This window comes from Aphelocoma coerulescens, chromosome 13, assembly GCF_041296385.1.
Source record: "Aphelocoma coerulescens isolate FSJ_1873_10779 chromosome 13, UR_Acoe_1.0, whole genome shotgun sequence".
Lineage (NCBI taxonomy): Eukaryota > Metazoa > Chordata > Aves > Passeriformes > Corvidae > Aphelocoma > Aphelocoma coerulescens.
Window position 1 is genome coordinate 11,123,495 of NC_091027.1, and position 12,758 is coordinate 11,136,252.

At 45.6% G+C, this 12,758-nt stretch overlaps 1 protein-coding gene across 2 annotated transcripts in view; it reads left to right on the forward strand.

The window, feature by feature from the left end:
- Positions 1-12,758, forward strand: part of PDLIM4 (PDZ and LIM domain 4) — a 42,108-nt gene that overhangs the window by 1,519 nt on the left and 27,831 nt on the right. For both annotated transcript variants that reach the window (XM_069029030.1, XM_069029031.1), the window contains exon 2: positions 12,319-12,470. In XM_069029030.1, coding sequence (XP_068885131.1) covers positions 12,319-12,470 — 152 coding nt within the window. The remainder of the gene's footprint in view (positions 1-12,318; positions 12,471-12,758) is intronic.

Below are 12,758 nucleotides of genomic sequence, written 5' to 3' on the forward strand. Positions count from 1 at the left end.
GGTTTAATATTAAACAAGAAAAACCTAAATCTGCTTCTGCTTAGACAGGTGGATTGCCAAATTTCTTGCTTGATTCGGCAAACCTGGGAGATGTGAGGAGGACGATTCTCATTAGGCCAGTCTTGCTGTGGATCACAAGGAGTTGTAACACAAGAAGCAGATGTAGGGTGTTATTCCATTTGGCAGCCTTTTAAATTGCATCCTTTTTAAATTTTGCTCCCACTGAAGGGTAGGGTGATGTGCCATACTCTAACGGCTGCTCCTGAATGATGGTAAACAACTTGCTAGGATGTAAATGTAGGTTGAGCTGCTCGGGCTCTAGTCTCTAAACACAAGAGAAGACATGGCTTGCTTTACAAATAGTACCTGAAAATGTTACAGCTGGGGAAGAATTATCTTTTGCTACAGCTCCTGGCCATGGGGATGCAGGAAGGGGCTGCTGGAGGGCTCCCTGGGGAGCCAGGGCTTTGCTTGGTGGTGGGTCTGTGCAACCCTGCTACTGTGCAGAGGACTGATGATGGCTGTTGTATTCCCTCTTATTCTGTAATTGTCCAGGAAATCTGTTCTTTCTGGCTTGAAACATGGGCAAGGGGGCTTCCTGTCTCCAGGAATGAGAAGCCTACATCCCCCTTGCCTGGGCTGGCTCACGGCAGGAGGGAGATTCTTGCTAATTGTGGAGGCTTTCAGCTGACTTCTGCTTCCTTCAAAGTGCCTTTTTTCTTTACTTTCAATTTTATTTGTTTTATACTAAAATGCCATTAAATTACAAACATCTTTGGAACAGCAGAAATTCTGCCAGCAAATCATTTGTGGTTTGGGTTTTGAGACATCCAAAGCCACCCACATTCAGCTCTGGGTGCTGGAGGCTGGAAATAATGGAGCAGCTGGAAACAGCAAAAGAAGCTGCCAGGCTGAGCTGAGGAAGAGGCACAGTGATACGGGGCAGAGAGGTGTCCAGCATGAGGCAGGGGGCAAAGCTGAAGGTGGTCCACAAAAGTGTCTTGTGACAGTTTTGTCAAGAGATAAATGACAGTATATGGATTTTAGCATGGAACATGATGATGACCCTGTCCTGCTTTGGTATGGGACTTGCCTCGCTCACAAGGGTTTACTTTGGCCTTTAGCCTCTGTGAGATGGCTGTGTCCGTGCAGGTGCTGATGGTGTTCCATCCATTCCTTGCAGCTGTCTCAAATAGGCTCATGACATTATGCAATGGCCTTTTTTTTTTCTTGAAAACAGGTCACTTCCCTCTGTGATTTGATCAGCTTTAAGTGACATGGGGTAAGGATCTGATTGCTCTGCTGAGCAGCTGATGCTGAGCTCTGCCTTGGAGAGGCCAGGGCTCCAGGTGGAGTGTTGAATTCCTCAGTATTAAAGATAAATGCAAATCCAGAAGGGCATGCTTAGGGCCTCTCTCATGCAGTCAGATGAAAAGTTAGGTGTGCTATAGCTACCCTTTTATCCCCCATTTCTTCTTTTATATTCAGGAGGACCCAGATGAGCAGGGCTGGAGTTTGCTGGGCCAGTTTGGGGGCATGCAGCATGGAGGGTGATACTGGTGTGTTGTCAGCACAGTGTGGGGGATGGATTTGTAGCCCCAGGTTGTGCTCCTGGGGGGGAAATGCAGTTTGTTTTATACCCACTGTTACAGTGAGCTAACACTAGGTGTAGGACATCACATCATTAATGGTTATTCCTCCTAAGGATATTTATAGGGGTAGGGAATGATCTAAAAGATCTCCTTCAAGTTGGCCTTAATGACTTGACAGAAAGTGGTTTTAAGACTTAATTAAATTTCTGGTAGCAAACAGCTGCTTTTTCCTTGGTTGAGCAGGGTAATACTGAGTGCTGTGTTTGCCCTATGTGGGAAAGGAGGTTCTGTGGCTCTTACTCCAGTGACAACATTCCTTTTGACCAGCAGCCATGGCTCAGGAACAGGAATGAATAACTCATTCGGCTGTTCTCACTGTTGTGCTTGTAACCACATTAAAAGATAATCAGTCATTAGCGTAACTAGAGGAGCTGAATGCATTTAATCACTTGAACTTGCTTGTTCAGCTTCTAGAGCAGCCGATGTCATCATCTGCCCAGCTCTGACAGTGTTAATCCATGCACTTGCTGCTTTTGAAATCATAGCTAAATTACTTGGTTAAACAGACAATTGACAAATAGACCAATTCCAGGATTTTTTGAATGAGATTTTAATACAATTTTTCTTTTGTCTACTGGCTTCAATATTGGTTTACCCACTGGTCTCTAGTCGAGCAGCAAAAATGTAATTTTCAGCATTGGCTCGGAACTGTAACACAAGACGGGTGAGAAATAATTGGTGTGCAATCCATTATCCAGGTATTGTTTAAGGTTGACTTTTAAACTTAAGCAGCTTTCACATTTGAGCAGAGATGTGTCCTGTTAAAGGTTAGGATACTCGAGAAAGAATTCTGCTGAGGAAGGAATTCCAGTAAAAGTGATTTTGTTGACTCTGTCAGGGCAGATCTGAGTCTATGGTGTGATCCTATGTGAATGCAGAGAGAACCCACTCAGTGGTATAATATCTGGGGAGGTCTGTGAGATTTGTTCTTGTGTGGGTGGGGATGGCTGAGCAGAAGGGACTCCCCAGAGCTAGGGCTGGGAGTAACAGGTTTGGTTACCCCAGGAATTCCATGTGTGTTGGTGGAGAAGGTAAGAATCAGAGACAGCAGCAAAAGGAACAGGGCTTTTCACTTTGATTTTCATAAAGTTTCTATTGGTTTCACATAATTCTTCTGTATTTGATAGTTTATTAGATGGAAGTGATGCACTCTCTGGTCAGAGCTCCCAAATGGACTGAAGAAGCCACTCTGGATTGCTGAATTCCAGAACTATGACCCCACCTGATTTCTGCTGACTTTTGGTGGGTTTGCTGCCTGTGTAGAGCTGAGTGACAAAAGCTGTCCTTCAGTTGGCTGCATAGTAATGTTTGTTATCATATTTCAAGTGAGATGATTTTTTCAAGTGGAAGAAAATACTTCTGCTAGTCAGTTTTTGTTGTTCTCATCATTCCTGTAAACTTGGGGGCAAGAGGTCTGGGTGGTTATGTGTGAAGCTGTGCTGGTATAGAACAGTTAATCTGAGCTACAGATAAGAACTGACAGAAATATGTCACAAATGTATTTGATGCTGAAGTGTTTCTATCACTGAGGCTTTGCTTAATAACTGAAAGAGAAGAATAAATGCTTGTGCTGGTTCAGGAGACAGTAATGGTGGAACATGCTGGAATGAAAACCTAATACTAATTACCGTAATTAAGCATACTGATAATCCCAAGTGGGAAAGCAAGTGGAAAGAATGATTCATGTAAATCCATTTAGTCAAGGTCTCACCTTGGGACAAGTTAACAAAATACACCCAGCACACCCTTGAAAACACGCCGGGCCTCTGCCAGGCTGGACAAAGCAGTATGGGTTCAGTGTCCCTGGGTATTTGGGATTAGGAATTTGTGGGTTTGGGGTTTTTCTTCCTCCCCACTTCTTTTTGTTTAAATGGTGGTGATGTCAGTTTTCCTTAAAGATTGCCTGTTGAGACAGGTATTCAAAATTATTTTGTAGAAGTGTGCACTTATATTCCACTTTATCAAGTGGGTTAAAGAAAATAAAGTTAGATAACAGGCTTACTAGAACAGCCCTGTTGGTGTAAGAAGCATACAGGGGGAAATATGTGCAATTATTCTTTTTTTCCTAAACTTTTTTTCTATATAACACAACAGATATTTATAATCCTGGTCCTCCTGAAATTGGATAAATCCTTTAATTTTAATACAAATATGCCATTATGAATTGTGTGGAATTAATGCAGACCAATGCAATTTAATTTCATTTTTGGTAGCTTGGGGACAAAATACATGTCACAAGGTCACAAGAGTCACAAGAAATCCTAGAAGGAACAATATAATATTTCTAACTGAATTTGTTGTCTGATTTCTGAGCTCACAAAATGCCTTGATGGTTTTCAGATACCCAAACACTTAGTAAAAACTTTTTTATTTTTTAAGTCATCTGTGACCACAGGTGCTAAAGTGTGAAAGAAAACAGTAGCTCTCTCAAGATCTAGCAGTGTTGATAAAAAAGGTTAAAACAAACAAGTTCAGAGAAAAATACTCTGCTTGATTTGTTGTCAGTACCAGATGTGTGCCAGAGCAAACTCCCTATCTTACCGAGCTTGATCATGTAGTGGGTTTGTACACAGCCCCTAACACCCCACTTACCCCAAGCCCTGGTAGATAAGGTTGTGTTTGGTTTCTACTTCAGAATTTACACAAAAACTTCAAGCACAGGTTTCATTGTGTTACTTGAGCAACAGCAAAGATGTCAAATCACAGTGTGGCATCTGAGGAGCTTTTACGGCCAAGAGAGACTCAAAACAAATCCCACTTTCTCCCCACAGAGAACACAGCTCTATTTGAAAAAAATAGAAAGTGGTGTTCAAGAGGATTTCAGCCAATGAGTTTTCCAAACACCATAAGGATGCCTCACAGCCTGTACCACACTCAATCCTTGTCAACCAGAGCAACTTGCATTCATGCCCATTAAGCTTTAAGTAGTTTTACATGTTGTGTGGATTAATAGCAGACTATGTGGCAATGGCATTTTACAGCCCAAGCTTCAGAAAGAAAAATATACCAGATTAAAGAACATTATTTAAAGTTATTATTCTTAATTATCAGACATGGGCAGTGCACAGCTAAAAGAGAAGCTGTCTTGAACAGTTGACTCCAGGACTGGTCAATAACACCAGAGGACACGGTCAGCTGGGAGGTTTGCAGGATGCCGACACTGCTGTGCATGCTGTTGTTTACCATAAGCAACAAAACACTTTAGAAGCCTTTAGCATGTGTAAAGCTTCTGGTTCAAAAGACCAAGCCCTGCAAAATACTTGACATTCACCATTAAAGTGGGAGAAAGCAACTGTGTAGCAAAGGTGCAAATCCTTGCAGTCTATGACTAACTCCCGAGTGTGCTGCAAGAATGAAACTTCAGGTTTGCTCACCAACTATATTAAACTTTTTATGTTGAAGAATTGTCTTCTCTTTGGAGATCACTCTGTGTACACTTCCCTTTGGTGGGAAGGAAAGTGTCGGCCTGCCTTCCTGGCCAAGAGTCAGATGGTTTGGAAGGCAAACTCCAGTTCCCCCATGTCTTCTGCACAGCGCTTAAGGCTTACTCCTGAGAAGGGCTCGAGAAGCCCTGCTGCTTGTTGATGGGTGTCTGAGGGGGAAGGTCCTAAACCTCTGAAGGAGATGAAGCAATTCTGGTTGTGAAAAACGAGGTTCACTCTCCTGTGAGAATTTAAAGGGTTTAATATAAAGACAATAAGAGACACATAAAATAAAGCAAAGAAGTAATGGCTGCCTGCCTTGGCACTCTGCCAAGAGCACACCTGATGCTCGAGGTGAGTCCTTTCTATACCATTTTTACTGTCTATTCTCTATTCATATTCAAACTTTTCCAGGAGCTGTTCTGCATGGCTACTCCTTGGTTCCGCCTTTTTAGAGCATGCGTATTCTTCTGCCTTGCGGTTTTATTTCTTTTGATTCCTGGGGTTGGGCTCGCTAGGTAACAATTGATGGTAGGGTGGATCTCTTAATTCTCCAGACAGTCAGGGCTGATTGCAGCTTTGGGCCTCTTTGTCTCTCCGGGCAGAGCGGTGATAGCGGCTCTCGGACTCTCCTGCCGCCCCCCCCCCCCCCCCCGTTCTCCAGGTAGAGTAGCCTTTGGGGCCTTTTGTTCTCTGGACAAAGTGTTGATTACCAGCTTCTCAGGCCTCATCCTCTGTTTTCTTGGAGGTTATCTTACTTGCTCACACTTGCTAATATTCTTGCTAAAAAGAAAGAAAACTACATCCACACAGCAAAAGCATTTCTAACATTATATCATATCTACCTTAATACCTGCGAGAAGCCAATATTACAATATATGTTTATAACATGGTCATAAACACTGTGTGATGCTGCTCAATCTGGCTTGCACACAGGTGCACAGTGGTGTGGTATGTGAGGGACTGTGGCAGTGCTCCGAGCACACCCACATCAAGGGCTCACTGGTGTCCCCAGGGCAGGCTGTCCCTCCCTGGCCTTGGTCCCTATATTATGGCAGAGTAAATATAAAGCAGATTTAAGTGTAGTAGCAGCTGTATTTGCTGAATTGGGCTGTTCTGTGCAGTAAAGCAGTACAGAATCTGTAACCTATCTTTGGAGGAAGGAGTGAGGGGGCTCCCAGTGGCCGTGACCAGGAGAGGCAGCGTGGGGAGTGCTGCTGGAGTTGTGTGCCTATAATAACTGCGTGTGCTGGCTCGAAGAGAAGTCTGGAGGTCTAGCCCCGCAGCCTCTGATTTACAGCGGCATACACAAAAGGATCAGAGGGGAGGCGCTCCTCACCTGAGGGAGCTGTCCCTTGAGCCGAGTGCGAGAGCACGCAGGCGGAGGTGAAGAAGTGAGAGAGGGGACTCTCTGTGTAGGTTCCATGCAGAAAGTTTACTTAACTAAAACAACGTGAGGAGGAGACATAGAGCCAAAGAGCTGAGGGTGTCCAGGGGCTTTATAGTGGGGATAGGAAAGGCGGGGATAAGGGATACAGCCAATGGGATACTTGACAGGAGGGTGGGGTTGAGGCTGAGGGAGCCAATGGAAATAACACCAAGGAGGGACTTAGGGAAGAAACCAATGGGGTGTTGAGTATGACAGAACCATCTAGAACTTATACATATTAAATTAAGGAAAATGAATATACATAAATTATACATAATATAGGGAGAAGAAAACATTAACCAACCATACAAAAGTATGCAGATAACTGAACTGGGGGATTATGGGCTCTCACCCATACAAGCCGGGGGGGAGGATACAATTTAACAAGAACCAATGGGGGAAACCAGGAGGCGGGAGTTACTACAAGGAGCTAGTGAGCAACCGAATAACAGAGAACTTTCTCGAACAGGGGGAGGTGGTTTGAACCTGGGTACTGCCCAGGGGGATGCGGCTTAGGCTTCTGTGCCACCCATCGACCCGCCTTCATTGTCACTGTCCGGGGTGGGGAAATTCACCCAAGGGAGAACCCTGAATTGATTGGCATTCAACTCTCTCAGCCCAACAGTGGGCTGGGTCACCGCAGTATGGTGGTGATGCTTGCAGTGCTGTCACCGAACCTTCTGTGGTGACTGAAGAGGGAGAGGACAGTGAAAGAAAGGCTGTTCACTGGGAGCTCTTTATTTAAAATTACCTTTTTCGTACTGGAAAAATAGAGGGCGTTGAGACGGGCACCAGTATTGGACCTCTGGTATTTTTTGAACCACAGTGCTATGTGGAGGACATAGAAAGATATCACAAATGAGACATATCCTGAGGGGATTAGGAGGAATAATATGCTTATTAGAAAAGAGGGGAAAAAACTACATTCTGGCTTCCTAGGGGAGCAAGTCCCTGCAGAAAGCACCCTCCACAGGCATGCTATGTGGGTAGGGGCTGCTCTCTGGGATCTCAAGAGCCTGGAGCTGCTCACCTGGGGCATGTGCTCTGCAAACAGCCCCTTATGCTCTGCTCTAGAGTATCATTCCTGGGCAAGTGGTTTGTTTCTTTTAGTATTTTCTGTTTATAAGTGTTCCCAAGCATCTTCATTTTTTGAGAGAGAGAAGTGAGGAAGCAGCTGCTTGTTTTTGTGGAGGGGTTAAACACAGAACATTGTTCTCTCTGTATTTAATTTTGGGAGAGCAGTAAAGCTGTCAGGCATGCACACTGCGTTCCCGGAGCGGCGGCCGTGCTGTGTGTGCATGGCTGCCTTGGGCAGAGAACACACCAGTGCTTCTATGGGCATAAAAGGAGCTGTGAAACCACAAGTGCCAGTGACCTACCCAGTACATGAACTGGTTCTGTACATATTTCATGCTTGGATCCTTCCTGCTGAAAATATAGCAGTGCTTAGGTGGTGGGTAGTACTGTGGGCTTTGCTTAACCGTCTCATGAAGAGCTCGACACCAGCTCACTCCAGCCCTGCCCTAGTCCCTGATGACAGGCCCACTGCACTGGACCCATTCCTCTGAGTTGCTTTGATTCACTCGCAGAAAACTTGAGGGAGTGGCCTTAAGCTGAAGCAAGAAAGACTTGGATTAGATAGGAGGAAGAAATTATTTCTGTGAGGGTGGTGAGGCATTGGGACAGGTTGCCCAGAGAAGCTGCAGCTGCTCCATCCCTGCAAGTGTTCAAGACCAGGTAGGATGGGATTTGGAGCAACCTGGTCTAGTGGAAGGTGTCCCTGCCCATGGCAGGTGTTCTTTTCCATTCCAAACCATTCTGTGATTCTGTGAAACCATCAGCTCTTCTGGATTGCATCCCAGGCTGTGCCTCAGAACCTGCTGAGCAGCAGGGATGGCACAGAGGAAGAGGCTGGATGGCACTCCTGGAGCAGGAAGATGCAGAGAGAAGGTCCTCTCCCCTTTCTGTGGGATTGGCTTGTCTGTGTTGGGCAACTTCACCCCAAGTCTCCATGAGTTGGCTTTGGATTTATGTTGTTGGGAAAATACCTTTGCATGCAGGACAGCATGAACCAGGAGTGTGAGTTAACTGATGGCTGGGCGTTCACCTCAGTGCTGCTTCACTGCTTCCTGAAGTTATGTCTTTGGGAGCTCAGAGCTTCCAGAGGAGGTGGGTTTCTTGTCTGATTGAAAAATAAAACCTTTAGGGGAACTGTAATAAAAATATTGGTGTTTCTTTAAGCCTGTGGTGTTGGCTCTTGGTGCTGTGCACTTGACCGCTCTGAAGGTCTGTTGAGGTTGCTGTCACCCCATGGCATGACAGAGGTCTTTGGGAGCTACATGGCCTCACAGGGAGCAAGACCCTCCTGAGCTGCTGATGGTATGAGGGCTAAGACCACCCTATCCACCCACAGAATTCCCCACCTGAAACACCAACACTAGCATGGGGCCCTGCTGCCCTGGGTGTTAGCAGGGTGTGAGGGACTGGGCTGACTCCTTGCTGATGTGTAATTGCCCTGCCCAAGCTGTTCACTGGAGAAAAGCGCACAAGCAGCCCAAAATCCTGGCAGGCACCAAGCCCAGGCAGGATGAGGCATGGCACATGCAGGGCGCAGTGGGCACCATGGGACATAGCCTGCGTTAGGCCCTGGTGCATGAGATGGGACTTGGCTTTAGGGTACTCACTGCTGACTGTGGTGGGTAGATCGCTCACACCACCCTGAGTTACCTGTCCGTCGGTCTGGGCTTGGTCTGTGTTCATTCAGCATTGATTTTTGAAATGGTTTGTTCTTGGCACAGATGGAGAACTTCAAAACCAAATAAAATCTTACCACTGTTTTTCTTAATCCTTTCCTGTCCTCAAACCTCAACTCCTTTGGAGGCCCCTTTCAAGAACATGGGGCTGCAGTGGCTCAGTGCAGGTTTTCTTTGTGGTGTTTTTAACTTCATGACATACCTGATTATTCTCAGACTTGTGTGTGCTTCCTTGATGTCACACACACTGTGGTTCTGGCTCAGGGCAGACTGGAGGGCTCTCTGGAGAGAGGCACAGGTGAGTGCCTCTGATACAAGCTCCCTCCGAAAACCTCTGTGCACTGCCAGGCTCTAATGTCATACAATCACAGAATGCTTGGGTGGGAAAAGATTTTTAGGACCATTGAGTCCGGCTGTTAACCTGGCCCTGCTGAGGTCACCACTAACCATATCCAAAGCAGGTAGAACCCCTGCACGAGGATTCAGGCACAGCACTGACCCATAACCAGACTTGTCCAGCTTTCTGTGGACTGTTTGGTGTCAATGGCTTTGCACAGCTGTGGGTTAGGAGAACTTAGTCTACAGTATTTTAAATATTATTCACTGAAATACAAACTTTGGGCCTGACAGGCATTACAATAATGATTCCCAAGCTGTTGAGACATCAATGCTGTATCTCAAATGGATTCTTGGTGTGCAGCTCTGTTTCAAGCCCTCGGTCATCTCCACAGCTAACATGAAAATACTGCCAAAATAATTTGAAATAAAGCAGAAGCTAAAAGTAGGAAACAGCTAAGAGTCCCATTTTTGGAGAACAGCTTATTCTTCAAGAAAGCTACAACCTGGTTAAGATCAGTGCAGGGGGAAAAATCCATCAGACATCTAGACAACACTGAATAGACAAGAACAAAATACAGCTGTCCTGGGTCAAGCTGAAGGTCTGTTAGTCTAAAAGCCTGCTGCCAGCCAGGGCTGTGGGGTGAATACTGAGGGAAGCAGATAACAGCAGGCAAGAGCATGGAGGTGCTACCTTGGAGTTGCTGGTTGAGCTTCAGGTTCACTTTCTGATGAGTCTGGCAGCTTCTGTGGCTGTAGAAGGACCCTAATGCCCTGTGAATGGATACAGGGGTCCAAAAAACTCTAACGATGCCAGGGGAAAAATAATCCTGTCCTGTGTCAGAGCTAATCTAATGCGCGTGGAGCTGAAAGACATCTCCTGTTGTTTGCTCTGAGCTGAGTCATTGGGCAGCTCTCGAGGGGTTGGCCTGGGCAGGTTTGTTAGAGCCAAACAGCCCAGCTGAAACTATTGAAGAGCAAATAGCAAATACTGATTTACTCTGACAATGTGACAAAAGCTGTAACTTGGGCTGCCAGTTCTATTTAACCGTCAGAAGTGGTTTGGAGTTTCTCAAACACCTTCAGGTTCGTGTTTCGGTGGTGCCAGTGGCTGTGGTCATGCAGGAAGCAGTGCAGCAGGCCCGTGTTACACTTGGGGCTGTCTGCTTCTCACCAGGGGCTGTTGTGGTTAGACTTAAATCCTCTTTGAATTCCCTACAAAAGTAGAACAAATTGTCCCTGGAAATATTCAAGGCCAGGTTGGATGGGACTTGGCGCAACTTGATCTAGTGGAAGATGCCTCGGTGTTGGAACAAGATTATCTTTAAAATCCCTTCGAACCCAAGCTATTGTAGGATTCTGTGAAATCAAGATGTAAGCTGGGATGTGTGCATGCCTCCTTTCTAAGAAACCACCTGTTTAATGATGGCTTGTGGTGGTTGGGGGGCTTCTGGACACTGGGGAACTGCCCCACTTGGTCTTACCGTCTGAAAAACTATCCCTGGTCTGTCTGGTTGCTGTCATGTACTGTAAGCCATGTCCAAGGGGAGGTGGTAGGTAGAGCAGTGCTCCTGTTGTCTGGATTTCTCAAGGAGGGTGGGACAGAGACCCACCACCTAAGACAGGGAGTTATATCTGTGTAAATCAAGAGTAAACAGAATCAAACCACCAGCTTTCTTTAATGCAGTGACACATGAATAACCAAAAGTCAAGCTCGCCGTGACTTCTCAGTTGATAAAATGTGTTTGGTTAGCAGATGCTCTGAAGAGGAAATTAGAGGGCAAACACATAGCTATTAAGAGTTTAATCAGATGTGTTTCCCTGTTCTGACTATGCCTTGCGTCATTTTATATTATTGTAAAAATTAAAACCACATTTGGGATGATGAAAGGATGAATGAAATGAAATTTCTCTAGAACCTCTTTTATGGGCTCCAGGATTGATCTTGTGGCTGACCACAAACAGTACCTGGACCGGTCATTAGTTCCTCAGGAAAGAAGTTAGAAGTTTTATAAGGTTCTGGCACTCCTACAAAACCAGAAGGAAAGAATTGTGGAGGCTTAAAGAGCCATGTGATATTTATAGAATAGAATCATGGAATCATTTAGGATGGAAAGGCTCTTAAAGATCCTTGAGTCCAGCTGTTACCCCATCACTGCCAAGGCATGTTCCCAAGTGCCACATCTGCTGAATCCCTCTGGGGTTGGGATTGGTGACCATGCAGGACTAGAAAGAGATGCGTCATTTGGGTGACAGTCCAGAAAAAGTGGTGTCAAACATGACCTCTCCCCAGGCAGCAGTCAGGGGATGGCACTTCTCCATGGGTGGTTAATCGAAGGGGAGGGTTTCATGTGCCCCTTAGGGATTGACTCTTGCAGCGTCGTGAAAGGTCTGCAAGCCAAAGGAGTGTGAAGCATCTCTCTGGAAAGAGCGTATTGCATTTATTTCAAGCACGAGACAAATGTGAGGAGGGGACCTCGTCACATAGTAGCTGGAGTTGACTGAAACTCCTTATTTCAAAGAATGTTGTTGCAGGGGATGGCCCTTGGAGAACTGGGGCGTACCTGAGACCTCTGACATCCAACCTCAGGTAGATGCCATTGGTGTAGATAAAACATATTCTTCAGAAATAACCATTCCCTTTACCTGCATCTTATTCCAAGAAACTGGGCTTCTTTTAAAAAAACCCCCAGCATTCTTTTAAGTAACCCTTTTATTTTTCCCAGATTAACCCTGGCAGTAAAGCAGCCATGGCAGACCTATGCCCAGGAGACATTATTTTGGCAATTAATGGAGAGAACACGGACAACATGACACATCTAGAAGCACAAAACAAGATCAAAGCGTGTGTGGACCTGCTGCTGCTCTCTGTGAACAGGTTGGTTCTCTCTGATGTCCTCCTGCGTCAGTTTTGCTCAGAAGGCTTTTGGCTGGCCCTGGAGCAGATGTGCTCTCAGGCTGGGTTCTTGGAGCATCCCCATGGTCTGGATAATTGTCATGTGTTTTCAAAGTAAAACAAAATTATTTTTAATGGATTACTGATAGAAAAAGTGGCCTCTCCAGGCTGTGGCCTGAGTTGAATCTTTGAGGTTGTGTCAACTGAAGCAAGAGTAGCATGGGAATCATAATCTCCTTTGGACAAACCCTTCCACTTCATTAACATCCA